Genomic DNA, 27293 nt, shown 5'->3' with positions numbered 1-27293 from the left:
ACCAACATACTGTAATGATAAAGACACTTAATGTAGACAGTGGCTTCTTACATTTCTTCTACCTTTTTATATTTATTCCAAAGAAGCCTCTGTTGTTGCTTCCGTAAACGTAAAACGCATCACTTCTTGTGCAGCAGAGGATTTTTCCCGGGACCCGCTCAGATGTTTAGAACGGCAAAGTTTTCGTAAACTGGGTTTAGGTTGAATCACTATTGTATGGTATCAATTGGTGATAGAGAGTAATAAAATAGACATTTATTTATATGAAAAAGTTGCGGATCACTACTCACAGTGTTTTCCTAACAAACATGATACAACATGTCCCCTAATCCAGTGGTTCTCAACATTGGGTCCTGGGACCACCAAGGGTCCTTGAGGGGGTTCCAGGGGGTACCCAGAAAATTGATGAATTGTTACACTTCAGCATTATTTCATTTACAATTGGAGAATGTAGAAGAATTACTATTTTGGTCATAGTTTGACTGTTATCTTTCTGCCTACAATACAGACAGTCTTGGAATTCTGGACAAAATCATATATAACAATAAAAATATTCTCAGATTTGGGTCCGAGAGAAAAAAAATCTCATCAAATGGGGGTCCGTGGCCCAAGTGTGGACTGAATTAGGGATCCTTGATATGAAAAAGGTTGAGGATCACTGGTCTAATCAACTCTTTGACAAAGGCCCAGTGAAGGAAAAGCAGAAGAAGAAATCTTCCTAAATTGACTCCAAAACTTCTTCAGACAAAAGCGAATGCTGCAATTCTCTGTCTTCAATTACTGTCATGGGAAGGCTCTTGGAGCTCTTCAAAGCTCTGGTTCGTTTGTTTGTTTGTTATTTTCTGTGTCTATTCTCCCTGCTCCTTCCTCCACGCTTGACATACTTTAGGCGAGAAGTTTGCTCATATTTTACATCCCTGTCCCGCCCCTTCCCTTCCCAAACGCTCTCTCTGCTGTTTCTCCAACCCCGTGGCCTGTCTGTCAACCCTTGTTCCCATGGCAATTAGTTTGAAACCTTGGCCAATTATCTGCTGCTCTTGAACCCACGCCTAACAAACCGCTGAGAGCGAGGACTTGCCACCGCTCGGCGAAAACTCCTCAATAGATGGGCGAGATTTGTGTGATGGGTTAATGGCAGGGTAGTAAAACTGCTGCGGAGGCGACATTGTCGAGTTCATGTTGGTTTATAGTGGGCTGTGACCCTATTCAATGCTTTATAGTGAAGGGTGTCTATCTACATATCCAGCTCAATGGGACAAGGACCACATAAAGAGGACTAGACAACATAAAACCATAAAGCGTGGTGCAGACCCTAAGCCTGCTGCACTAAAGACAGATGTAAGGAGCGAGAACACGTCTGACATAAACTTTCACTGTCACCAACACTGATTCACAACAAAGGTGGACTAAAAGCTGGGGGCCAATGCTGCACTACCTGTTGCATACTTTGCCAAGCGGAGGAACAGGGATTGAGTGTCTTTCTATTCTGTGCGTAGGTGACGCGTCCCCTCAAGAATGCGGTTCTCTTCCTCTCGCCGTTCGCTTCAATTTCCCCTCCGGTTGCTTACTTCACTCACACAGTCGAGGAGCTGTCGCTTGAGGAATCTGGAAAACACCAGCGGGGAATGAGAGGAATTTCTGCTTTTCGTTTTTCCTTAACCACCCCCTCACCCCTTGCGCTCTTTACTTTGGACGCCTCTGCGCAGCCAGGCTCTTGAGTTTTCTCTTGTTTCTGAATGCGGCCCAACAATAACAACCTCTCATAAACAATGGGGCTTGTTGATTGGGGGGTTGAGAGGGAGAGTGGCTGTTGCTGGCCCAGGCGGATGGTTTTGCTGGCAGCCGGCCTCACGAACGGTCCTAAAAATCCGAAAGTACAGGCTACATCGAAGACTATGAAAGATTTAAGGGCAGCTTTGAAAATGCACCATCTCTGTAGGAACATAAACACATGCTTTAGTTCTTTCTTGCTCTATCATTCCTCCAGAAGGACTTTGGTGGACCAAACTCTGAAAGGGGATGCTGGTCAATGTCAGGAAACCACAAAAGTACAGGGAAAAAATGGTAGTTTTGGAATTCTCCGCTTTTACAGCACCCATGGACTCGTAAAGAGAGTCTGGATCACATCGACTAGGTTTTCGAACAAGAAGACCGAGGAGCTCTGTCCCATAGTCATATGCCCTTTCAAAAGCCCACCAACAGTTAAACCCGGTCTCTGAAAGACAATTGATAATAAAGTATGATGTGTCCTGGAAAAACCCTGCCTCCATTTTTTCCATCGTGGAATATGATACGGTGAATTATTGGACATTGTCCCTCATCTGTCAAACAAGTTTCATGACCCTCAGACCAACTTAATCAAAATACAATGTCAAGAGATAGTTGTGAACAGGATGGGTAAACAAACCATTGTAGTTTTTTATGATTTCCTAAAGCCTGCATACCAGAGAAAGGTTTTTTGGAAACACAAGGTTTTTCCAAAACATCAAAGATGCACAAACAAAGCATTACTCAGTCCAATGCCTTTTGTGTCAACAGACAGGCATGGAGCGGTCCCTAGTGGACACAAAGGGAACTGCATCCTTGTCATGTGTTGTACTCAATGGGTTCAAGTTCTGCAGAATCATGTGGAAGTGATGCAAGCTGGGGAATGTACCATGTATTTATGAGTCTTGTGGTTTCCAATCTGATTTATTACCTTGTTTCATGTCCGCTTCTCTTTGCACCCCATGTTTTCTGTCTCTCTTGAAAATACACTGTCCAATAAAGCAGAAATAGCATGAAAACAAATCATTATAAGAAGCCAGTTTTAGTTCTAAGGATTTAAAACTTTATTCACAGGATAAAGTAAACACCCAACAACCAAAACCACACATTCTACAAAGCATTCACTCATGCACACACACACACATCAAGCACTCATCAAACAGTGGCTTCTCCACTCTTCATCCGCATCAGTTTCTGGAATCATCATCACCAAGGTCAGCTGTCAGTGGTCATCATTTCTTCATTTGCCTGCAGGCTTGTATGGATCAGACCATATCTTCACACCTTTAGCCAAAACAAAAAGAAAAAAAGAAATCAACACTGTCAGCTATGTATTAAAGTGTAGCCCCTCCCTCTCCCCTTTGAGGAGATTATACCACTGTTAAGGTTTTGGATAACACATAAAGGAGTGGTCACTAGGTCCTCACCAAACCTGTTTCAATAGTATTTGCAATTAAATCTTTGTATTTAACATGCTCAAAGTACTAGCTGGGCGTGGTTTGCTACATTGGATAACACAATGGGTGTCTAAAAGTTTAAACTAATTGAAATTCAGTGTACTGTTTTGTCCTTTCCTGAGACTGAAACTTAGATGACTATCAACATTGTCCTGATACTGCAAACCCCACCCATCTGGTGCTCCATGTTAAGTAAAACAAACAAGAGTCGTTTGCAAGTACTGAGCCAGACAAAAACAGAAGGGAAGGAGCGCTAGATTGGGTCAGTGTAGAACAGGACAGGTGTCTTTGTAAATATAAATTAAGATCCAGTCAAAACCAACAGCTCTGGGAAGAATAGAAGAATAGAATAGGCTTGTCTAGCCTTCATCAGCATTTGTGCATGAACACGTTGTTGAAATGATGAAATGATGCAATCTTTTTCATTTCCTCCAAACTGCCCCCCGGTCACATCCACCAAGTGCCACACTGGTGCAGGAAGTGTGAGGGCAGCAGGGAGGAGTGTCTTACCCACTGGCTGCACATCTGCTTGGTTGATTCCTGCCCGATTTGCCCTTTGGACTTGTTCTAAACAGAGAGAGGAGAGAAGTATAGTCAGTGGAAGATTTTTGTGGCCAACATCAATAACATAGACAGGATTTTACATCACAGCGTACAGGCTAGAGCGTCAGTGGATTCTTTAATTGCATTTTCCTGATATCACTCCACCTTTGTCCCAGTATCTATTTGTCTATACTTTTGAACAGAACTAGTGGAAACCCATGGGTGTCTTATAGGAAACTCCCCAGCTCCCAGTGGGCAGGCAGCACTTTTCATTTTTTGCCCACGTTTTTAGCCTGGTTATTTGAGTAGCTGTTTTGTTAGGTCACTTTACTTTAAGGAGCTTTCGTTAAGCGTTTAGGGAACATAAGTTTAGGGACTGCCAGCTCACTACATTATAAACAGTGGTTAAGTAGCTTAATAACTGCCAAATCGTGTCTCTCTTGCCAAGTAAAGCAATAGCTATATCTCAAAAGAAGTATAAACATCAGGCTAATATCTCTCCGTTGTTTTGCTCTAATCTTTTGGGCTTGCTATAGTTTATTAGACACATTGCTTTTAACTCAGCAGCACGGTACAATATTTTCAGTTAGTTTATACTCTGAATTACATTGTAAACGCAGGTTGTATAACTGAAATAGAAGGAAAGCTGTAAGCTACTCACTGTAGTCGTCTGAGTGTGTGAGCGGGTGGAAAAATATGGGATAAAATGCAGCGGCAACAGCCGTTACAAAACCTCCAAATATCAATGTTATTCTTCTATTTTTTGACATTTTTGTGGCGCATAGGAGAATATTCTTTCACCTCCAACTGTGCACTCTGTTTAGAAGTGTTTCCGGGGTAAAGGTCACCAAAACTAAAGCGCAGGTTCAAAATAGACAGTGTTCAGCCGGGTTTGTAAGAAGGAGGGTTATTGAAGCGGCGTCAAGCTAGTTTGGCCTTTCTGCTGTTCCGTACCAAAGGGGCGTGTCTCGTGACTGTCACATGCAGCAGCACAACAATAATAAGGAAGTCTGTGCAGTTTTGAGAAGTTAGTTTCTCTACGAGCTAAAAAAAAAAAAAAATGAGAGTTTTAGCCGTTTTATTGTTTTTTGTTTTTTACAGTTACTCGTATGCGATGGGAAACGAAAACAAGCCAATTCAAACTTTCGTCATCCCTCACAGTCACATGGATGTGGGCTGGGTGTACACTATTCAGGTAGCCTTTGACTTGACTTTGATTTATACTTAGACTTCAATAACTGGAAGTTCAAGCATATGGTGTACACTTTTCATTATAGTCTGCTTTTCACAACTTCTAATACAACTACTATATAGCACTTACCTAAGTAACAAGTTACATTGTTATCCCTTCTAGTGTTGATGAGTAGTATTTGTGTATCCCTTAACAAAACCACAGTTATTGCTGATGAATATGTATTTTCCATAGGAGAGTATGCATGCCTATGCAGCCAACGTGTACACCAGTGTTACTGAGGAACTGTCAAAGGCTAAACACCGCAGGTTCATTGCAGTGGAGCAGGAGTTCTTTCGACTGTGGTGGGACACTGTGGCCACAGACTCCCATAAGAAACAAGTAAGAAGACATAGACCAATGCATGGCAGCCTTAGTCTACTTGCTTTCAATCTATACCCTCTTCCATGGTATGTCTTGGTTTTGTTATATGTCATGTTTCTTCTCCCTAGGTACGACAGCTAGTGAAAGAGGGTCGACTTGAGTTCATCATCGGGGGCCAAGTGATGCATGACGAGGCTGTGACTGATCTAGACGATGAGATACTGCAAATGACAGGTAGTAAAACACTTTTTTTTACCCTGTTATCATCACATTCAGGGATAAGGAGTCTGTAGTAACCCAGAAATTCACTTTGCTTGTGTCTGTCTCTTGCTCTGTGTGTCTCGGTGGCGTTTCAGAGGGCCACGGTTTCCTGTACGAGACATTCGGGGTGCGTCCTCGGTTCTCGTGGCACGTGGATCCGTTCGGAGCGTCTGCCACCACGCCTGTCCTCTTCGCCCTGGCCGGGTTCAACGCCCACCTCATCTCCCGCATTGACTATGACCTCAAAGACGCCATGCAGAAAAACAAGGTATTAGTCTTGATGGCTCTGTCCCATATTACTACCGTGACAAGCTTTTGTTCGTTCTTGGTCAAATAAGGGAATACTGTTTCAGAATCTTAGGGCTCTATTGAGTATTTCAGAAACGAATGCAAGGCATTATCATGTGCTGTGTGTACTTAACCGGTATTTGGTGGTAAATAATCACTGTGTATTGTTCATCTCTGTTTTTGGTGCAGAAGTTGCAGTTCGTATGGAGAGGTTCTCCCTCCCTGAAAGAGCAGCAGGAGATCTTCACTCACACTATGGACCAGTTTAGCTACTGCACCCCATCCCACCTGCCCTTCTCTAACAGGTAATGTTCCCTATGAATCATCATGTGGTGTATTTTGAGTATTTGTGTATGCTACTGCAGAAAGGCAATCTATTATCATTCTACAATAGATCTTTAGACTGCCTTAAGTTGAATTAAATTGCACCATAAAAGACTTATACTGTACCTACCTAATCAGTAACAGACAAGAGAGTGTTTTATGTTGGATATTGAAATAAATGAGCTACTGAGTTGAATTATACAAAGTTATTTCATTCCTGTGTGAAATGTGGGTGGTCAGTGAAAGGAAAATGTGCTGTTCTTCTGTCTCAGCTCTGGTTTCTATTGGAACGGAGTTGCCCTGTTCCCCGACCCCCCTAAAGATGGAGTGTACCCCAACATGAGCCTGCCTGTCACCAAGGAGACGGTACACGCCTATGCCCAGACCATGGTAGACAACATCAAGCAGAGGGCCGCATGGTTCAAGACCAGCCACGTGCTCTGGCCATGGGTGAGTCCATAGAAACCTGCAACCCCAACCCTGTTATTGTACGTAAAATCCAATGGAGTCCTTGTATTCAAGACCCGACAGTGACATTTTCTTCAACGAGCAAAAGTGCTATTGAAATGAAAAGTCCAGAAGCAATGGAAAGAAATGTAGGTGCATGATCTGCGAAAACACCATACCTATTTTTGATTTCAAGATCTGCACATGCTCCTTTTCTAATTTTGAGGGAGCATGAATTTATTTTTAGGAGCATCTGCTACCAAAATGATAAGAAACCTGGTGTACGTTCCTCTTAGTTTCCACACAGTTTCATTTAGATTTTCCAAAAACAGCGCTCAAAACATCTCTTCTAGGGTTTTCTGACAGACTGTATATGAATTTTGGTATTTTTGGCCTATCCTACCACATTTGTCATATATTACAAACCCACTTCTGCCATTATTTTTTTGTTTCAGGGCTGCGACAAACAGTTCTACAACTCATCAGTGCAGTTCAACAACATGGACCCTTTAATGAACTACATCAACCAGAACAGCAAAGAGCTTGGAGTGACAGTCCAGTACGCCACTCTCAGCGAATACTTCCAAGCCATCCACCAATCAGATCTTGTCTGGGAGGTTAGAGGGAGCGAAGACTTTCTACCCTATTCCACTGGTGAGTACCTGTATCCGAATACATAGCGTGAAGCAGCACCTGCTAATCAATAAGCTTTATCAATATACAGAACTTGAAAATGGTTCAGTTGGTAATTTTTGCTCTATCAGCAGTATTTTATTCTGCTTCAGAGTTCCAGTCTTATAGTACCACATTCAGTAGTTCAAAATTTATATATCAATATTCAATATTATCCACTGTGGCCAATGTATTTTATTTCCCAGAACCTCACCAGGCATGGACGGGGTTTTACGCCTCCCGAAATGTTCTGAAAGGAGTTGCGCGACAGGCCAGTTCCCAGCTGCATGCAGCGGAGACTCTTTTTGCCCGGTACCGGATCAGCTTCCCTGATGGACCAGTGGCCAAAGACTGGGCCCTCGACAAACTGCGGGGGCTTCGCTGGGCCGTCTCCGAGGTGATCTTGTCCAAATACTTGACTCCTTTGTTGGAAAGGGATTTACTGGAAAGAGGCTTTATTATCACTTTATTGCTCATGGTCAAGTTAATACAGACACAAAAAGTAAAGTAATATTTATTTGTAATTTAGTGTTTTTATGCCTATAATACTTATGATTTAAATATCTGTCATATATGTTTTTGACATTCAAACGTGTTTGAGATGAATGCAAATTGAATGAATATTGAATATGAATATGAATACTACTTTATGCTTGTGTGGTGTTATGTTTTTTGTCAGTAATAACTTCACTCAATCCAGACAGAGCCTTATAATTCCAAGCTCACAAAATTTTCTTTTTATTGGTGTGTGTTTTTAGGTCCAGCACCACGATGGCATCACTGGCACCGAGTCTCCCAAGGTGGCAGACATGTACTTTCAGCATCTCATCCAGGCCATGATGGGGGTGGAGGAGGTCCTGGCTGCCCTCTTCCTGCTGCCCCACGACCTCGGCATGCCCGGCTTCCTCGGCACCCACTACCATAGGAAAGGTGCTGCCATCTGGCTAGGGGACATCAGCTTTTACAGAAATGATGATGAATGTGCACCGTCTCTGTAAAAACAAACATTAATGAGTTCTATATCACAGCAGTCTGGTCAGTTATGCACTTTAACAACAGTTCTGGTAGTTAGTCAGCGAGGAGTTTGTTCAGACGTTTAGGTCACTAGAGTTGAGGTCAAATTAAATAAACTGGTCATTACTCTCCTCATGCCAGGCGTTCGTCAGGCTTTGGAGCAGCATGTCATTGTCTACAACCCTTTAGCATGGAACATCACCACCTTCATCAACGTCACGGTAACCTTCCCCATGGCAACCGTCTTTGATGACGATGGACAGCTTGTGCCTGCACAGGTGAAGTATATTTTTTATTCTGTTTTATTATTTCATTTCATTTTACTTTTACAAATTTTGACTGAGAACATTTTGAATGTATAGTTTTAAAGTATTAAATTCTTCATTCTTAAGTGTCAAAACAAGAACTTGCACACCAACTGCAGTATGATACTATTCTTTTGTCTCTAGATAGGAAATATACAATATTACAATTTGTAATATAAAACAGTTACCAGGTGTCTTTTGTACAAAATTAACTGTTTTTTATATTTGTGGCACAATGGCAAATAAGCTTTTATTGATATTACTCCTCCAGCTGTATGTAAGTGATTTAATTAATTTGCATTTCTACTGTCATTCATCAAAAATGCTGAGTCGTCAGCCTTAAAATAATTCAGTATCTTATCTTCCTCTGTCCATTCAGATTCAGAGGTCAGCAGGGTCCAATGTGACCTATGACCTCTTCATCGTTGTGGACCTGGGGGGTCTTCAGCACAGGAAGTACCTGATCAAGTTCTCTGAGAAGCCGTGCGCTGGAAGACCCAAGTGCGACTCCACCTATGTAGCCAAAGGCGTTCTGTTGGAGAGACGCAATGTTCAGGACTGGAAGAGAACGGGGAAGAGGCTCCTGCCAGTTCTGAGTGAGTGTTACAAGCTCATGTTTGACCAGGACACCAATCTGCTGCACAGCATCACTGACTGGTGAGATTTCAAGCTTATTAGATCTTAATAATGTCCAACTATCTCACACCCCTTGTAGTTATAGTTGCAATTACACTCCACAGAGGAAGTAGTTTATAGTAGTGTTTCATCCCACTTGAGTCCCTTTTTTGGATCACATAGGCCCCCATACTATTCTCTGACTGTCATATCATAGACTTGTGTGACTTTCTGACCTGTGACCTTTCTGTCGTCCTTGATAGTTTAGAAAAAAGGAGAGTAAGGATGACCCAGGATTTCTGGGAGTACCGAGCAAATGGAGATGTAGGAGCAGGGCCTATTTCTGATAACTACATCTTTACTGCCAACGGCTCGGCTGTGAAGGCCTACAAGGCTGTGGAGATGGAGATTGTCCCTGGCAAGATTGTTTCTGAGATCCGACAATACTTCTACAGGTGGGTTAGGATTAGTTTCACTCTTTCAGCCTTAGTTGTCATCCTTTCCTTCTCTCTCTACTCCTTCCCTCCCTCTTTTCTTCCCTCTCTGCCTCCTGCTCACACTCTGGCATCCACTCACACAATTTTCCATCTTCTAGAGAGGAAGGCGATGCGGACTACGCTTACTCCATCACCACCCGTGTCCCAGAGGGCTTCAGGAGCAGGCTGATGTGCCGCAGGCTGGAGCAGACCTACTCGCTGGGCCCCCTCCGTGTCAACACAGAGGTCGTCCTCAGGACCAGCACCACCCTGAAGAACAACAGGACCCTGTACACCGACGACAATGGCTACCAGATGATGAAGAGGACGTATCGGAAGTTCACTAATAACACTTTAGCTCGGGTAAGGCCTTGGATAAACTGGTCTCTTTGGACTTTCAGCTGCCAGGGATTTCCGTGCCTATTAGACTCTTCAATTAGCCCCAGAGGGCTTGCACATAAAGAGAGCCAGCTGTGTGTGCGTTACGACAGATATAGGGCATGTGTGGCAACATACTAAAATGACAATGTGATATATACAGTATATCATAGAATATATCATATGAACTTTGCAGAACTACTTCCCTATGGTTCGGGCAGCCTACATTGAGGATGATCTTAGCAGATTGGTGCTCCTCAGTGACAGAGCCCACGGTGTGTCCAGCCAGGCCGATGGACAACTAGAGGTAGAACACACACACACACACACCCATCTGTCTTAGTCTCGTTCACTCACACACACAGAAACACATGTGAACGCCCTGTGTGTTTCCCCCAGGTGATGCTCCACCGTCGTCTTTGGAACAACCTCCCCTGGAACCTCGGCTACAACCTGACCCTCAACGACAGCTCGGTTGTCCGGCCTACGCTGTGGATGATGCTGGGCTCCGTCAACGCCACCGCCCGGCTCTACCAGAGGGAGGCGATAGAGCTGCAGCACAGACCTGTGGTCATGCCCATAGACCAGCCGCGTGAGTACGCTACACAGCAGTCGCTGTTGGGCTGCATGACATCAAACACTGTATTCAGCTACTTTTTAAACCGTTACACTCCTGCCAAACCAACATTGGCAATTACGGAAGAGGATTAAGGCCACATGTAAAAAAATTTATATTTGAGTTCTGAGATTAATCTCAGAATTCTGAGAATCATGTCAGAATTCTGAGAATCATGTCAGAATTCTGAGAATCATGTCAGAATTCTGAGATGGTGAGAATAAAGTCAAAATTCTGAGGTTAAAGTCAGAAACTTTCACATCGTCCTCCGTAGGCAATAATATGAAAAAAGGGTCATATAAAATTTGATTTAAATAGAAACTGAGTGACATATAAATAGTGAATAGATCTGGGCTAGCCATGAATAATCAGTGGGGATAAATGAGTCCCTGGGTCTTTTACTCTTGAGTTTCAGCACTCATGCTGCCCTCTAAGGGTTTGACCACAGCACTGCCCTTCTTCAAAACACGCCTCTGTAAGGTTTCAGTTGGTTGACCAAGCTCCCCAATCTGTTGCATACTTTAAACGTTGTGTCCTTGCCCTGTGCAGAGAAGACCTGGCTGGAGAAGGAGCCCAGGGGAAGTTCTCCAGTGCAGCCGGTGGTCCTGCCGCCCAACCTCCACCTGCTGAGCCTCAGCATCCCCGGCTGGAACTACAGCTCCACACACAGCCTCCACCTCAGCCACATAGACTCAGGTCAGCTGTGCCATATACTGGACACACACAATCCTGTCCATCCATATTTAGTGGCTGTATTGTGTCACTTGGAGCTTTTTAGGTATTGATTTTTCACATAAGGAGACAAATTGTTCCATTATCTATGAAATTCACAGAAAGAACATGGCGTTGATTTGTTTGAGTCTGTTCCTCATGTGTAGGTAAAGATTTGCGGTCGGAGCCGGACTATGATCGGGTCCTGTTGAGAATCATGCATCTCTTTGAGGAAGGGGAAGACCCTGATCTATCGAAGCCAGTCTCCATAAACTTGAAGGTAATGCACACACATCATAACTAACGTGTTAGTATTCATGCCAGTGAAAATGCTCTCCTATGTTTTAATGTCGTAATATTGAAAGAGGAAACACAATTTCAAATACAATCTCAGTTTCACAGTTTACAGTTTTGTAAAGTTAACATGGTCGTTGCAATTTATTTTATTTTCCAATGGTCATTTATTTCCTGTGTGAACAGGACGTCCTGCGGGGCATGGGGGAAGTGAGAGTGCTGGAGGAGCGTTCTCTCACAGGAACCTGGGACGTCGCCAGCCTCCAGAGGTGGAAGTGGAAGACTGCAGATACCTTAGAAACACGTGAGAGAGACTCCATATGGAAACTGTCTAAATATTGCTAATGGGGGTCTGATAACTTCAACACAAAAAACTAGCATTGTGAAAAGTGAAACTGTTCTACTAAAGTGAAACAGTGCTTTACATCTTGTTATTAATTACTGTTCAGTTAAATCTCAGTGTATTTATCCTTGAAATGATGGCGTTATCCCTTATTTACAAATGTTTTTTTTTTCTTTGTGTGTCTCAGAGAACAACCAGTGCTGCAGATATGGAGATGAAGCTTTCAGTGTGACCATCTCACCCAAAGAGATCAGGACCTTCTTCATTCACTTCAGCTCCACCAACTTCTAGCCTGAACTGCTGTCTTCTGTCTTCTGTGAAGATAATCAGCCTTTAATCGTGACACCGACAGGCTTTCATAATTTCATCCTTTGTTGCACTGTTAATAAATGTTGTTTTCGCACAGCTTGTTGATTTATTATGAAGTATGTATGTGTTGATTAAGTGTGATTTTGAGTCTGTGTTCACTCTCACTAAATAAAATGTATATTTTTGTCACTGTTTTGTTCAAATGTCTATCTCAAAATGAATTTGGTATCCAACAGCCTATATGAACCCTAGTATAGTTATATAATAATCTTCATTTTTATTTAGGTTAATTAACCTTATTATAAAAGGTGGCAGTTTTGCAGCAGAAAACAGTATTCACCCTCACCCTATGTGAAGGATGGTGTGCAGAATGTCAGAATATTTTGAAATGCAACTAAATTGGTGACAGTCACTGAGCCCTTCAGTGTAAAAAAATCCCCCTGTTCTGGATGACTGTGTTCACCTAGAGAGTAAAGAGTGGTACATAAAATTAGTAATGAATAAAGCTGATTGTCCTACCAGTGATCAAGGCTGCAGTTAATCTCTGGGGGAGAAAAGGGACTCCTGTCCATCCAGTGCCTGTCTGTCATCTGTGTTATAATTCCACTTGTTGGTGGATCATGATAAATTGTTAAAGATGAGATTTAACTTCAGCTCACCCATATTTCATGACTGAATACACTCACATAAACCAGAGTAAAGTGTGTTTGATATTGGCATAGGCTCAAGTATGTTCTATGTCCAATTTCTCATATACAGAATATAGAATATATAGAATTGATTTTTTCAAACTGTTGGTTTGTTTATTATCATGATTTTTGTTCATGGCAGTAAAATCACACTTTCAATAGATCTCTTTCTGTGTGACCATAGATCTCAAATTCATTCTCATTGTGGGGTAGGTAGCTATTGAAATCCATTAAATCAATTTTGATACATTGAAAAAAAACAAAAACGTATTTCTGTTTCTGAAAAAACTGAAATAAGGATTCCCATAAATTACAGTCCATACATTTTCAAAGACTCAATTTCAAAGTAGGCCTAAGTGTAATTTCCATAACATTGAGGATGGATGTCACCAATGGGAATGAGTTTGGTTTGCTCACACAGAGCAAACTATTGAAATTTGAATTTGTTTTAGCACATTGACCAAAAATTCTCAAAAGAAGAAAGCAATATTCATCTAAATTATGGAAGGTAAGGATTGTCAAAAGAAATTTCTGTAAATTAGAGGTCGGATATTGATAATAATGAAATTTGTTTTAGTTCTCTAGGTAACATGGATTATGGAAGGTAAGCTATTAAATTGTATCCATCATGGATGTAGTGACAGCAAGATAATTGTAGTCATAAAAAAAATCTCTCTGTACAAATATGCTTCTGGTTCCTCAATGGACAGACAGAGAGAAAGAAGTGAGAGCAGAGTTTCACTGTAATTCCCAGCCTGTTAACATTTTGCGACCCTGAATGAAGACACTTTTAAGAGCCTGCAGTTGTCTAACAAGACGCAGAAGGATATGTCACTGACAACACTTGTATTGTGTTACGTGTTTCATCCTCCTGTCTTACTGGAACAGCCAACCACAACTAAAGTTGACCATGGTGTGTGCGGTGTTGACAGCAGTTGGCTTCAATCAGGAGGCAGTCTTCCAACATGGCCGCTAGGGCGTTCTAGAATGCTTCTACAACGCCAATATCAAACCGACTTCACGCTGAACCGACGGGGAAGATCCCTCAGCGAGATAAGACAACACCCGAGAAGAAGAACACAGGCTCTGGGAACCAAAACCTTTGTCAGACAGTGGGAAACATCGATTTAGAGATTGCGCAAGAGACGTGTTAAATAAAACAGCGAAAAGGTTTTAGTGGTCGCACAATAGCGCACATAAACACGCCATGCCCGCCAGGGAAGTAGACGACGTTGTCTGCAATTTTGTACAAGATGAGCAGTGCCAGTGTAAGTGTCGAACAAACGGACGAAACCGTTTCTTTTAACTGTATTATGTGCTCTTTTATCAGCACCATTGTGTTGTTTAGGAATAAGATCGCAGCCGCCGAAACGCTTTAAACAAAATAGCCTGATGCATTCAGTGTCTCGCTAATGTCTACTCTGTTAAATGAAATGGCAGGCTACAGATATCTGATCTGTCCTCCTTTAGCATCCATTCCTTAATGTAGCGAATGCATGTAGGCTTTATTATCGACATGGTTTCAAGGATGCTGAGAAGAGGCGTTGCATGTGTTGCTAGGATACTAGACTGGGAGGGGGCGGATGGGTGGCACCGGCCAAGAGCTCCTTAAGGTGCTGCAGGATTTTGGGTCAGGCCTGTGGGTGTTTGTTTTAGATGAGGAAGGTTATCATGCCTCATATGAATACATTTCTGCCCCCTCTCCCTCTCCCTCCCTCCCTCCCTCTCTCTCTCTCTCTCTCTCTCTCTCTCTCTCTCTCTCTCTCTCTCTCTCTCTCTCTCCCCCTCTCACTCTCTCTCTCTCTCTCTCTCTCTGTAAATAGAAACGAGAGAGGGAGCAAAAGAGGAAGCTGCAGCACTTCCTGACGGACCTGGCTTTACTGGGATCTTTGCAGGTTGGTTCTTGACCAGACAGACCTACTGGATGCAATATGCAGAGCAGATGAAACACCAAGTTAATGCTTCCATCCCTTCTTTCTCTTGTAGGGCTTTAAGTACTTCCAGCCTTGGCTTCGGGGGAAAGAGGAGCTGCTGCTCACTGTGGTCAATGAGGATCTGGTTAGTCGCTGGTGAAAGAGAAAGAGAAAAACATGCAAAAACACACACAGCTTCTGCCAGAACTATGACTATACACTACCAGTAAAAAGTTTGGACACACCTCATTGAATGTACTATGTTTTTCATTATCTTAAAGCCATTTTGATCTAAAGGCTTATGCTTAAATGCTTGAAATTGATTTCTCAGACAAATATAAATAGTGAAGTTGATGCCTATGTATGAATTTCTTTCCAAAGCCTTTGCCTTTCCATCAAGGCAAAGGGCAGCTACTTTAAAGAATCTAAAATATAAGATAGTTTTGATTTGTTGAACACTTTTTTGGTCGCTGCATAATTCCATTTGTATTATTTCATAGTTTTGATGTCTTTACTATTATTCTAAAATGTGGAAAATAGTAAAAGTAAAGAAAAATGTGGTGTGTCCAAACTTTTGACTGGTAGTGTAGGCCTGAAAGAAATTTATGGCATTAGTGTTCATTTTCAGTGGTGCTTTGATTCACATAGAATGCAGCCTTTTAGTTAGTAAATGATGGAAGAACACCTTAAATGTAAAAGTAAAATAAAACAAAATAAATGCTGCAAATTTTTAGCAAAAGGTGTGACAGAAAATAGACAAAATCCAAATCCACAGATTCTGTTTGGGCCTAACTATGAGAATAATTTCTGCATAAAGGCATAATATGGAAGAAATACAACTTGTGTCATTTGTGTTGCTGCTTGCTTTTCTCACTCTCTCTATTCCTATCTACTCTCTTGCCTGGACTACATGTTTTCTCATGTACATCAATGACTTCATCATCACCTTACCTCTCCCCCTCCTGTGCTGCAGGGCTGGCGCTCCCCGGGCTTCGCGGTGTCCCGGGCCTCCTCCTACACCTCCACCAGCAGCTGTAACAGTAGCGATGTCTCGCCCAGCAGCAGCTCCCTCAGCCTGGCCAGCCACACCAGCTCCCCCCTGCCTGGGGAGCCACCGGGCCCACGAGGCTCCCAGCTGCACACACACACCAAGACCCACACACAGACTGGCAGGTGTGCATGTGTGTGTGTGTGTGTATGTTTATGTGACTTGTACATGCTTATTATATTGCAGTCACTTGTTTATGCGCATGATGGTGTTGATCTTAGGAAATGAATGCCTGCATGACATGAAATTACTCATGTTGTAGTTTTAGGGCTTGTTCACAACGAGCGTGTTTGGATCGCTTCATTCGAGTGTTTACTCCTTTAGTTTGGTTTGTTTTGGCAGGTGAGAGCGATGCCATTCAAACTTGGCCTGGAAATACAAGTCTCGGTCCTCTTCCAAGCAAACTGTGGTGTGGTTCGTTAGGAGTGTGAACGTAATTGTGCCAACTACAGGAAAAAAAAAACCCAAAAAGCGGAGTTTTATGGCTATAAGGAGACACGTGTTGATATCTGAAAGCCAGCGGTTGCTTATGCTTGAAAGCTTAGGCTGACAGAATGAATAGAGGGCAAACCGCAGTCTGGACTAATGCTCATATTCAGCTTTTTCTTCATGTGTTGACTGGCAGGAACACCAGCGAAGGTAAATTATGGCGAAGATGACAAGTTGCCAAAACTCTGTCCAATAACCAAGCCACTTGTGAATCCATGTGACTTCTGTTTACAGGCACTGGTTCATTTGTAATTGGGCAGTGTGAACATAAACAAACCAAAAGAAACTTTTCCACTATGCTTCAGACCAAATAAAGCGATCTGTAGGTGTGATCGTAGCTTTAATTTAGTGTCAGGGGGAAAATCAGCTGACCTACTTACTATCCCACTCACAGGACACACTGACTCATACTGAAGTCCTGTCATAAGCCTCTTTTCCCATTCGCTGGGTTGGATAAACCCAGTCCTTCTCATTCTTTAAACTCATTATTCCCATACAATATCAGCTGGGAGGGAGGCTGGAAGCTAGAAGTGATTAGAAAGTCGCTGGTTTGCATACCCAGACCGGCTCTGAACATCAGGCTGGAGGAACTGAATGAGACGTACTCTCTCCTGCTTCAACAGCTCCCAGGTGTGAGTGTGTGTGTGTGTGTGTGTGTGTAACCCTCCCTATCCCTGCAACAGCTCCCCCAGGCCTTTCCTGTAAGTTAAGAATGTGTTCTTGGCTAACTTGCTCGGTTAAATAAGGTTTAAAAAAACATAGACGGAGCTCAAACTAATGACTTATACTTACACAGAGCAGAAAAGTAAACATGGGTGCAGACACGCAGACGGTAGGTAAAGCATGCACACAGTAGGACACACACTCTCAAACTGGCTGACCTCTTTCTGTGTCCCTAGGGCGCCCAGCAGTGAGGAGCATCTTCTCCCAGCGTCTCCCAGTGAAAGAGAGATAGCAGTGCCTGTAAGTGCTTCACCCTCCAAATTATCTTCATTCTCTATGTGGAAAACTCTAAACTATCTAAAGTGTCTAACAGTAAAACACATGTTTAGTATGATTGGACATAGCAGGAGTCCAAAGCCTAACATGCCATGCTCTACCTTTAACAATGACCACCGTTCCACTTCTAACCCCAGACTCTGAATGTGAACATAACCTTGCTCGCTGAGTCACATTGCCTCGACTTTGTCCCTCATCAGGAAGTGAACTGCACTCTGTTTTTACTGGCCGGCTACGCCAAGTACGGCCGTCCCTACGCCTGGATCCGCTCCAATCACGAGCGCCTGGTCAATATCGGCGGCACCGATTCGATGGTGAAGGACACGCCCATGAAGCTCAAGTCCATCACAGACTGGCAAACGCAAGGTATGGAAACAATGTGCGGAATCCAAACAGGAGACAGTTATTGTTTTAGTGAGGTCTTGTCGACAGATTCGGTAATTACTCTATTTTCCACAAGCTAAATCCGATGCAGATGTCTTTGCCTGAATTTACCCTTTTTTTGAGACTTCTGCTGAGTGTGGATTCAGTTTAGCTCTTTTACACATCAACAAAGCACACAAGCTATCTATTCAGTTCAGATATAAGAACTGCTGTATTCTGCTTTAGGCCACAAATTATAAAAACTGCTGTTCTATTCTCTGCTCTGCTCTTTTCCATCCTGTTTTAAGGAATACGTGTGTGGGACGTTGTCAGTGAGCTGGTGTGCCTGTGCACCATTCCCTCTCCCTCCAACCCCTTTGCCCTGGACATGCGTTACGTTAAAAACCTTCCCCTGCCTGAGCGGTTCCTTGTCACAGGAGCTCTCCTCAACTTCCTGGAGATGTATGTGGTTTTCGGAAACCGGGACGAGTTGCACTATGACAAAGGTACGATTTCTCAAAGGTTTTCATGCGACAGTCCCCAAAATGGACACAGATTAGGGCCACAAACCCCCATTTGATAGGATTTTGTTGTTGATTTAGTATTGAATTATATAACTGTATACATGTATAACTGTCTAAGATGTGGTGGGAGTGCAAAAGTAATATTAAAATAGTACATTCTCCAATAATAATATTATAATAATATGATAGTGATAATGTCTTGTGAATTCAATTATTGTGAAATTAAACTATTCCTCATTTTGCTGGGGAACCCCTGGAGCTCCCTCAGGGACCTGTGGAGGTCCCCGGACCCCAGTTTGAGAACCACTGAACCACAGTTCAAGTCAGTGGATGAATACAAGATTATTATCATGAAGGCCAGCAGGTGGTGCTATTGAGCTACATTATGAAGGGATCACTACAGTCTCTCTCTCACGCTCTCTATGTACTGACTTGTATTTAAATTCTTGTTTTAAAGTATCACTGAATGTTTTTGATGATTTGTGGATTTTCTCTCTTTCTCTGCTTTCAGTGGTAGAGGAGGTGAAGCCTCTGAGGCGTCTCCATGTCCAATCCCTGCTGGAGCTACAGAGACTCAGAGGGAGCACCGGGCCGAGCAGCGATCCCACAATGCAGCACTCTTCTGGAGTAGAGTGACCATGAGTGCCGTCCACCGACAGACACTCATGGTCACTCTACTCCAGAAGATTCAAACCAATATGTGAAAGTGTTGCTGGAAAGACTGGGATCTGCTGGAAGTCTATATGTGATTGTGGTTGCATTTGAATTGCGTTTGAACTTTTGTGTTTTGTAATGCTGAATGATATGAGAAGCTCATATGACTCCTTGTGTCCTTGTGTGGAACCTACATGGACCTTATAATTAGTGTGTCCATATTTAACATGCTCTGACACTGGATATGTTTCAACACAGTGTCTGGAGGGAGCTGTGGTCACACAACACTACTGTATGTACAGCAGTATACAATTGTTTCAAAGCTGCTGTGTTGAACGCAGTACAGATGTGTATGAGCTGTATCGCCATCTTTGCTGTGGAATGGCAGTAGTTGGAAGGTAGCAGTCACATGTATCAGACTCCTTGAAATGTGCAAACACAACGAAGTACCCTGGGAAATCAGTCACATGACTTTGAGATTAAAAATCCCAGGACCTCTCTGAATGTTTTGACCTGCCACCACAAACCCTCCTCTCTCTCTCTCTCTCTCACACACACACACACACACACAGGAATTCTGTTTTCTTCAGGCCAAATATAACCTTTTAAAAATGAGCGTTCATTCTTGGAAATGGTCTAATTTATCATGCATCTCGTCAAAGCTGGTTAGATATTTCTCAACATGTAGAGACACTTAAATACCCACATACACAAAAAATAATGTATAAAAAGTTTATTTCATAAAATACATATTTAAATATATACATAATGACATAAAACAGTACATTGATAATAAAATACGTCTTGAAGCGGGCACTTAACCCTTTTCTGAGATTGGGGCTGTGCCGTTTGTAGTTTGAGATACATCATGAGTACACGATTTTAAAACTGATAAAAACCCAGTGACACATCAGTAAAGAAGAACAAGCACCTTTCCTGTAAAACGAGGCGATATCCCTAGCTTAGTTTTGGTCTGAATCTCGCTAAACATAAACACATAGTGAGAGGTGGATGGTAGCCTGAGGGTGCACCACTAATCCTTAAGTCTCTGGGTAACATTTGTAAACCATAAGACATCAATTGCCATCATGAGAGCATGTTATGCAATACTGCACATATCAATGCCTATAACTGTCACTTATATTGTACTTTAAGGATTGGAACACCTTTTATGGCTTTGGTAATGCGATTTTGTCGAGGTCATCACTGTAGCATGTACTGACGTGGCGAGGGAAAGTATTAAGAGGAAGGGATTGTGTGTGTGTGTGTGTGTGTGTGTGTGTCAGAACAGACAGGCATGTGTGTGCTGGCACATGCCAAACGTTACTAAATATGCAAAGTCATAGTCAGCAATGAATGGGGGGGAGGGAGAGAGAGTTGGGGCTTTAAGAAGATTCTAGATCTCAAATTTCCCCAATCGGAATGCAGGTGCATGGCCGAACATTCCGAACAGAGGCTCCACATGGGAACACAGTGTTCCCAGTGTTCTAATTCTCTCTCACACACTCACACACACACACAGGCGCGCGCATGTCATGGCCGAGTGATTTTCCACATAAATGCAAATAATTTATCACACTGGCCATCACTCAGAGAACTTGTTTTACTATAGTGCTGAAGGGAGGATTTTGTTTGCACTGCGAGTTCTGTCAGTGTGTACATGCAGTATGTATGATGCAGGGTTTCTAGGCCTGTCATACAAGTTCTGGAAGCTGGTGAACTCCTAAAATGTAGGATAAAATTCATGATTCATATTAGTTGAGAAATTTAGGACAATAAAACAAGGAACTGTGATATGTGTTTGCCTAAATATCTTGAATACTACAGTTGCAAAATAATGAGGTGATTTAGAAAGTGCTCAAAAAGAAGTAACTATAACAGTAACTGCATTCCTGTGCATTAGAAACGATAGCCATTGTAACTGGAACAAAACACAAGGTGAGATCTTGGTCTTTGTATGACATGCCTAAGAGAAACCCTGCCCTTCACATACTTGTGACCGTGGCTGAGACAAATATCGGTCACAATTTAGGTCAAGCTCACAAACGTAGCTTCTCCATACAATCCAAAAAGTGAGTAGACAAGAAGAGAAAGGTGTTTGCTAGTGCCACAGGGTTTAAAAAGTTAAAAAAAAATCAACATGACTTGTCATAAATGTCAGTTAAATTAAAATATGCTTTCAAAAACAGCACTCTCACTGTCTTCATCCAGTTTTTGGCTGTAGCCTGTTTATCGTTTTGACAGCGGTTGTGGTTTTCGGTGGCATCACGGTTGGTTTCCAAGCCACTTGTCTATTTCAACAGACTCAAACCTCGGTGGCTTTAGAGTATCAAGTAGACTCCTCAGTGAAAACAGGCCAACCAAAATGGCCATGGAAAAGAACCAGTCCCGTCTTCACATGGCTTACAGCCAGTCACACGTCCTCTCATAGCTGTTGACAAGTGAACAATGGCAGCTGTCAACAGCGTCTTGTGCTATCAACCCAATGCACTGTGTGCTACTCTTGCAAAACGTCAACAGATAACGTTGCTTCTTTAAAACCTCTCAAGTCCATAGACTCACTGATTACGGAAACATCCTTTCAGAAGCAGATTCGTCATGTCCAATTATGGGCGCTCCCCCTCCCCCATTTCATCCCCTCTGTCCTTGCTTCCTTCTTGTAATCCTTTCCACCCTCCCTCCTTTCAGTGCTGTGATCCTTGAGGTTCTCATCAGGTTAATGTGGTCCCGTGTTCGGGGGGGTCGGAGCAGAGTCTCAATTCCAGCTGTCAGAAGCAGATCCTCTTCTGGTGATGGCCCTGAGGGGGCTGCGGGACACCGAGCCCCTCTTCTTCCAGCGAACTGAAAACGCAAGCAGAAACACTGGGTCAATGACGTTAGCTTGGCTTGTTTTAAAAAAAAAAAAAAAATCACTGCTCCCAAAAGGCAGGTGCAAATGAAAAGTGCTTGCTGGCATTCAAATGGTAATTATGAACATCCAACCACCGCCCTGTTGAATTTCACACCTTGTGGGTTTCTTAAGTGTCTAAGGGAGGCTATCCAAGTCAACAATGTTGCTACCTGCCTAAACAGTTGGTTTCTATGTGGTTTCAGCGGTACCTATGTCCCACACCTCAGAAACCTTATCATTTCAAATAATCCCTCAACCAAGAGTGAGTGGGCATCAGCCAGATGGTTCTATAACCTGAAATCATTTAAGAGTATCCTAGACCAACAACCATTTCCCTTTGATTCTGCACAACATGGACATTTCTCCCCCCTTCCCTATCCATCAAGCCATCTCACCTTTTCCCAGACTGGCAGGCAGCGTGCAGCTCTTTGTGGTGGCAGGCGTGCTGGGCGTCTCCTCTCCCCCCTTCCCCTTCCCCTCTCCCAGGGGCAGCGTGGCCGAGCCGTCCTGCCAGTCGCTCAGCGCCCGCTGGAAGGAATGCGCCAGGCAAGCCGTCATGTCTCGCGCCCGCTCCGCCCGGCTGCACCAGAACACCCGGCACTGCAGCTGCTGCCCGTGATGTTTGCAGATGTACAGGAAGACGTTGGGTCGGTTGGCGTCGGCGGCACAGTACGCAATGTCCTGCAGGTACGTCTTGGTGAGCTGCCGACCCGTACTCAGCTCTTTGACCTCAACATATCTTGGGCGCACCACCAGAGCGTGATCTTTACCCAGCTTCTTCCCGTTTGCGGCGCCCTCTAGCAAGCGCCCGATAGCGTCCTGGGCCTGCTCTCGGTCCAAAGAGAAGATTTTCTCCGTGCCCAGGTAGTGGACCTTGAAGAGCGGGTCGCCGTGGGACAATGACTCTGTGCGGTCGCGGCGGAAGCGGCGGCGCAGAGCGGCAGGAGAGTTCTTAAGGGTCTGCATGAGGTGGAAGGTGCTGAGAGACATGGTGCGTCTCAGGCTGGGCTTGGAGAGAGTTTTGGAGGAAGGGCTGGGAACAGCTGAGGTGCAATTGCAGGTGGTAGACTGGTCCTCTTCAGGCCTTCTCCCACTCTTCCACCTTTCTTCTATAAATGGAGCGTAGTTGCATCCACTGGTCTTATCTGAAGTGGGGCAGAGGAAAACAGTGACGTTAGCAGACTTATTTCAAAGAAGCATAAATAATTGAGCAGGACAGATGCCCAAGCTTTGTTCAGAGTTGAATGCGATGAAGGGTAAATCCTGGAAATAGATTTTTTTTTTTACATTGACGTACACATGATTTTCCTGGATATTAAATAACTGTTCATTTGATACTTTTGATTTGTGCAATCTAAGGCATTCAAGGCCACGGGCTCCAAGTCTCCCTAGTAAAAGTGCAGTCAGCACACATTGTACCACAGTGCGGAAAAACAAAAGGCCACCAAGCACGCAGACGAGGATCAGTTACGAAAGTGACGCATTGACTGAGAATATTCATTTACCACAGACACCAGCCATTAAATATTTACAGTTAGGCTTGGCTCGGGCTTTGAACCCTTAAGAAATATAGAGACGCACAACCATGACATGACTGGATAAACTGGAAACACGCCAACACAAATGGCATGTTAATGTCTTTTTGACGTGACTGTGACAAACATACAAGTGACACGTAGGCTACTTTTTCCATCTCCAAACTCAACTCCATGCCCATCATCATCATCATCATCATCAGCACCACTATCATAGGTGCCAAAGTAACTCAGAAGCAGACTTTGCTTTGGACACCAACTTACTTTCTCAGGCTACGTTCCCCAAAGCCTGGGTCTTCCCTGTTGAGTTACAATGGAAACCCTGCACCATATTATTAGTTACTGGGGAAATTCTCAGAGAAGCCTCACACACAAAGGGCCTAGAGGACTATCTAAGTCCACGAGGGAGGGGACACAGTCAAGTGCATTCCACACTTAAAGGTTTGCGTGACCTCGCCAACTAAAGTCTTATGCAACCACCACATCTGGCCTCCCATTGTCTTTCATCCTACAAAACCATAGCACTCTCCATCAGTATGCCGCCTGTTCTCCATTGTGTTACACTTTATTTTTTCCCCTTTCTCTTTTCTTTGCCATTCTTTCAACATCCTACGTCTCCTCTCAGAAGTGACTTGGGGAGAGAACCGCCGACTGTTCCAAGGTAGCGGCCATTGTTAGTCAAGCTCCCTGCACAGGAAACAGCTTTGCACTCCCACCAAATATTTCTCCTAAAAACAATGGCATGCTTTGGTGAGTGTGTCACATCACAAAGAGATGCAAGCTGACTTTGGAGCATACACTGACCGAGGACATGCAGACAGTCAGTGTGTGGGTTACAAATGTGCAGAAGCACACACACACTCTTGAAAAGCGGCTTTCCCCTGACAGTCAACTTTCTCCCAGACACACACACACACCTACCTATATTACATTACAGCCAAGGCTCCATCACAGGGTCACTGTCACTGGGTACAAGGTTAAATAATCATCCAGCAAACGTGACCGTTTACCTTACAATCTGACATGTTTCCAAGCTGGTAGGCTACACCAGAAGATCCAGTTCAGCACTTCATGCGTCACAGGTTAATTAAATTTATGTGATCTGAATGAACAAACTGTTTCCTAGACTGGTGCATAGTAACAAGAGCAGTGCTGTCAAATCCCAACAGTTCACCACCCTGTGGTTGCAAGTAGGATTTTAAAGTGGATAGGAATATCAATGCTTTGATTTCCCTTCAAATGTAGCCAAGCGGTGAACTTATGTTCAAAAAGCAAGCAGCATATTCTGGGGAACGGTTGGACGAAATATGGAGAGACAGTCACCCTGAGCTCCATGCAAACATTTGTCAATTCAATGCGGCCACTTTTATGTATCGGCAAATATATACACTTACGTAGAACATTAATTAAGACCGTATATGAATCAGATGCATTCTTCGATTCGGCATGCATCCAATACACCAAGCAGCCCTTATTTCAATGTAAATTTCAACTTTTTGAAGTGATTCAACATTTAGGAATATCAACTTCTAGTAGAATTGAATCCTCTTCCACCAAAAGCAGCAGATGAAGGCAGCCAGTAGTGTGAACCAATTTGAAAAAGTTGAGATTTTCTTAAAGTCAGGTGCTGCTTGGTGGATCGCTTTTGTGCCGAATTTACCAGCAGACCCTAGTGTTTCGTAAAAGCTCCTATGTCATGTTCTGTGAGGTGTGTAATTTTGCCAGTGAGAAAGGCAACATTAAATTCACAGATTTCTGAATGGCGTTTGGCGTGACGTTCTGTCCAGAGAGAATGGCACGAATCGCGGCTAGAGAACTGCCCGAGGACCCCTTTAAATTTCTCAATAGATAGTGGAGTAAGACACAATGATGAAAGTAGTCATTTGCTTTAAAATTAGTTAATTATTAAGTAGATGTATTAAGAGCAAATCAATGATCCACCACCAGAGCTTCCTAAAATAAAGTTCGTCTTACCTGGCCACAGTTTCATGCAAACGATGTCCTCTTGCTGCTCAGATGAACCGGAGAGTCCTATGGTGTTCCTAAGCACAGTGGGCAGGTGGAGGTCGGCTACCATGCGAGGCGACGGTGCACGCCAAATCTGCTGATAGTCAATAAATAGTCGAGATAAAGTCAATTAAACGCCCTGTCGTTCTCGGCAGCAAGCCTTGCTCATCCAAGTCTCTCTTGATGGAACAAAATTCAACCTTCCCCTCAACTGAATGGCATTCAAAGGAATTAACGACATTGACTAGAATCGAGCGCAGACTGATACAGACTTGGCCAGTAAAGACTCAACTCAACTCGACTCATGCTCTGCTTTTCTGGTCGGCGTGTATGACTCTCATCGACTGAACTTGTGTGACTCAGAGCGCCTGGAACAAGGCTTTTGAGCAGCGTGGGCGCGCGTCCGGCCCACACGTGGACGAGCATCTGCGTCTGAGAGGTGAGGAGGCTGGTGTGAGCAAGAAAAAGGAAGGAGTGGGAGGGAGGCTGCTTCAAAAGAAAGTGGGACTGATTGACATACATGGCAATCTAAGCAAGGATGTAGTGAAAGGTAAACGCACCTAAACTCAATTGACCTGCCTTTATAATTGCAGAACAGTTTACCCACCATTTTAGGCTGGCAGAGGTCTTTTTTGAGGTAAATTCATAGTATACATCATAGTAAGTAATATCAACCTGATGTAAGTATAAAGTTTGTCTTTTGAAGAAACAAAGCTGGTGCTGTTCTGACAATCATATTATTTTAATTTCAACTGATGGCTGTTTTCCTTATGATCATCACCTTTATATTTACCTGGGATGCACAACAGCCTATGAATCCTACAAGGTTAGAGTGCCCATTAACACACACACACACACACACACACACACACACACACACACACACACACACACACACACACACACACACACAAATATCTAACTTCCCAAATAAACACTGGTAATTTTGCACCTTCAAAGACATAACTGAGAAAGCCAATTTCCCTTAGATCAAAAATCCCTCAAGAATCTTTCTCTAATTTTGGGACTTTGTTGAACAACCATTGGTCATACTATATATCTTTACCTTTGCATCTATATGGCCTATGAAAATATATTGTGATATACAGTACTACATCATTTCTTACAGCCATGTCATTATGCCCCTCCAGCTGAAAGTTTCAGTTTGTATAGGCTATATAAGCATATGTATGTATATAATCCCAAACTGACGAAACATCTGAAACCCACTACCTCTCATTAGCATCACATTGCGTCACAACCCATTCCTAACGGGGCTCATTGGCCCGACTTGTTCAGATCTGTTTCAAGTGTTTATTTTGGGGGCATTTGAACAGTGGCAGAGGAAAACCCTAAACGGTTCCATGTGTGTATACGTCTGTGTGTGTGTGTGTGTGTGTGACGGTGGGTGTGCCTGACATGGGGAAACAGTAGGGCCCCTGTTTCTTCTGGGTTTGGCCCAACAACAGTTATGTTCTGGACGTCACACCCGTCCCAGCGCCTAGCAGGACACACTGCAACTATTCTTGGGCACCAGTGACATAATGGACCACCCTCCCTATCTCACTTTTCTTGTCTGAAATGCAAAAGTTTAGGCAATAGCAACGGTGTCAGCATCCAAACCGTGGCTTAAGCCGGGGTGCTCCAAGTGTGTGAATGCATTTATGAGTGTGTGAATGCATTTACGTGTTGCATTGGAGGTATTTAGTTGGCACTTCTGTTGAGAGTACCATTCAGTGAGTGCAACAGTAGAATAAACTCCTAGATCGGCAACTTTACACACAACCGTTAGTAAGGAGTGCGAGGG

At 43.4% G+C, this 27293-nt stretch overlaps 4 protein-coding genes across 4 annotated transcripts; 2 read left to right on the top strand and 2 right to left on the bottom strand.

The window, feature by feature from the left end:
• Window positions 1-2818: 2818 nt before the first annotated feature.
• Window positions 2819-4599, bottom strand: smim20 (small integral membrane protein 20). The gene is made up of 3 exons (XM_071518309.1): window positions 4429-4599; window positions 3735-3791; window positions 2819-3051 (listed from the first exon to the last, which is right to left on the bottom strand). The coding sequence occupies exons 1-3, from the start codon at window positions 4535-4537 to the stop codon at window positions 3008-3010; spliced, it is 210 nt and encodes a 69-aa protein (XP_071374410.1). The 5' UTR covers window positions 4538-4599; the 3' UTR covers window positions 2819-3007.
• Window positions 4600-4841: 242 nt separating this feature from the next.
• On the top strand, window positions 4842-12494 carry man2b2 (mannosidase, alpha, class 2B, member 2). The gene is made up of 19 exons (XM_071518306.1): window positions 4842-4962; window positions 5194-5340; window positions 5451-5556; window positions 5679-5851; window positions 6061-6176; window positions 6468-6645; window positions 7098-7296; window positions 7521-7711; window positions 8073-8246; window positions 8490-8606; window positions 9013-9290; window positions 9512-9703; window positions 9844-10087; window positions 10299-10409; window positions 10502-10692; window positions 11296-11414; window positions 11597-11709; window positions 11910-12027; window positions 12254-12494. The coding sequence occupies exons 1-19, from the start codon at window positions 4882-4884 to the stop codon at window positions 12355-12357; spliced, it is 2952 nt and encodes a 983-aa protein (XP_071374407.1). The 5' UTR covers window positions 4842-4881; the 3' UTR covers window positions 12358-12494.
• A 1735-nt stretch (window positions 12495-14229) lies between these two features.
• Window positions 14230-19036, top strand: LOC139643110 (uncharacterized). The gene is made up of 8 exons (XM_071518271.1): window positions 14230-14332; window positions 14888-14959; window positions 15051-15122; window positions 15951-16150; window positions 17414-17477; window positions 17714-17879; window positions 18185-18382; window positions 18912-19036. The coding sequence occupies exons 1-8, from the start codon at window positions 14318-14320 to the stop codon at window positions 19034-19036; spliced, it is 912 nt and encodes a 303-aa protein (XP_071374372.1). The 5' UTR covers window positions 14230-14317.
• Window positions 19037-19772: 736 nt separating this feature from the next.
• LOC139643130 (low density lipoprotein receptor adapter protein 1) lies at window positions 19773-25825 on the bottom strand. Its single transcript, XM_071518300.1, has 3 exons — window positions 25454-25825; window positions 22340-23089; window positions 19773-21895 (listed from the first exon to the last, which is right to left on the bottom strand). Exons 1-3 carry the CDS (start codon window positions 25554-25556, stop codon window positions 21810-21812), a joined length of 939 nt encoding a protein of 312 aa, XP_071374401.1. The 5' UTR covers window positions 25557-25825; the 3' UTR covers window positions 19773-21809.
• Window positions 25826-27293: the final 1468 nt, after the last annotated feature.

This window comes from Centroberyx affinis, unplaced genomic scaffold, assembly GCF_046629955.1.
Source record: "Centroberyx affinis isolate AG114_WGS23_722 - 3 ecotype Tasmania unplaced genomic scaffold, CSIRO-AGI_Caff_v1 ptg000562l_1, whole genome shotgun sequence".
Classification (NCBI taxonomy): Eukaryota; Metazoa; Chordata; class Actinopteri; order Beryciformes; family Berycidae; genus Centroberyx; species Centroberyx affinis.
The sequence above is the reverse complement of the archived record's forward strand: the minus strand, read 5'-3'. Positions and strand labels throughout refer to the sequence as shown.

What these genes read in the sequence shown, in the direction of transcription:
- smim20 (XM_071518309.1), bottom strand. Translation starts at nt 4,537, where the DNA reads ATGTCAAAAAATAGAAGAATAACATTGATATTTGGAGGTTTTGTAACG. An exon ending in CACACACTCAGACGACTACA is followed by an intron (nt 3,792 to 4,428) that starts GTGAGTAGCTTA and finishes CTCTCTGTTTAG; the next exon opens with AACAAGTCCAAAGGGCAAAT. An exon ending in AGCAGATGTGCAGCCAGTGG is followed by an intron (nt 3,052 to 3,734) that starts GTAAGACACTCC and finishes TTTTGGCTAAAG; the next exon opens with GTGTGAAGATATGGTCTGAT.
- man2b2 (XM_071518306.1), top strand. Translation starts at nt 4,882, where the DNA reads ATGGGAAACGAAAACAAGCCAATTCAAACTTTCGTCATCCCTCACAGT. An exon ending in CCTCAGCCACATAGACTCAG is followed by an intron (nt 11,415 to 11,596) that starts GTCAGCTGTGCC and finishes CCTCATGTGTAG; the next exon opens with GTAAAGATTTGCGGTCGGAG. An exon ending in TGCAGATACCTTAGAAACAC is followed by an intron (nt 12,028 to 12,253) that starts GTGAGAGAGACT and finishes TGTGTGTCTCAG; the next exon opens with AGAACAACCAGTGCTGCAGA.
- LOC139643110 (XM_071518271.1), top strand. An exon ending in CTGTGGTCAATGAGGATCTG is followed by an intron (nt 15,123 to 15,950) that starts GTTAGTCGCTGG and finishes CCTGTGCTGCAG; the next exon opens with GGCTGGCGCTCCCCGGGCTT. An exon ending in AAAGAGAGATAGCAGTGCCT is followed by an intron (nt 17,478 to 17,713) that starts GTAAGTGCTTCA and finishes GTCCCTCATCAG; the next exon opens with GAAGTGAACTGCACTCTGTT.
- LOC139643130 (XM_071518300.1), bottom strand. Translation starts at nt 25,556, where the DNA reads ATGGTAGCCGACCTCCACCTGCCCACTGTGCTTAGGAACACCATAGGA. An exon ending in TTGCATGAAACTGTGGCCAG is followed by an intron (nt 23,090 to 25,453) that starts GTAAGACGAACT and finishes GCCCCACTTCAG; the next exon opens with ATAAGACCAGTGGATGCAAC. An exon ending in GCCTGCCAGTCTGGGAAAAG is followed by an intron (nt 21,896 to 22,339) that starts GTGAGATGGCTT and finishes TTGCGTTTTCAG; the next exon opens with TTCGCTGGAAGAAGAGGGGC.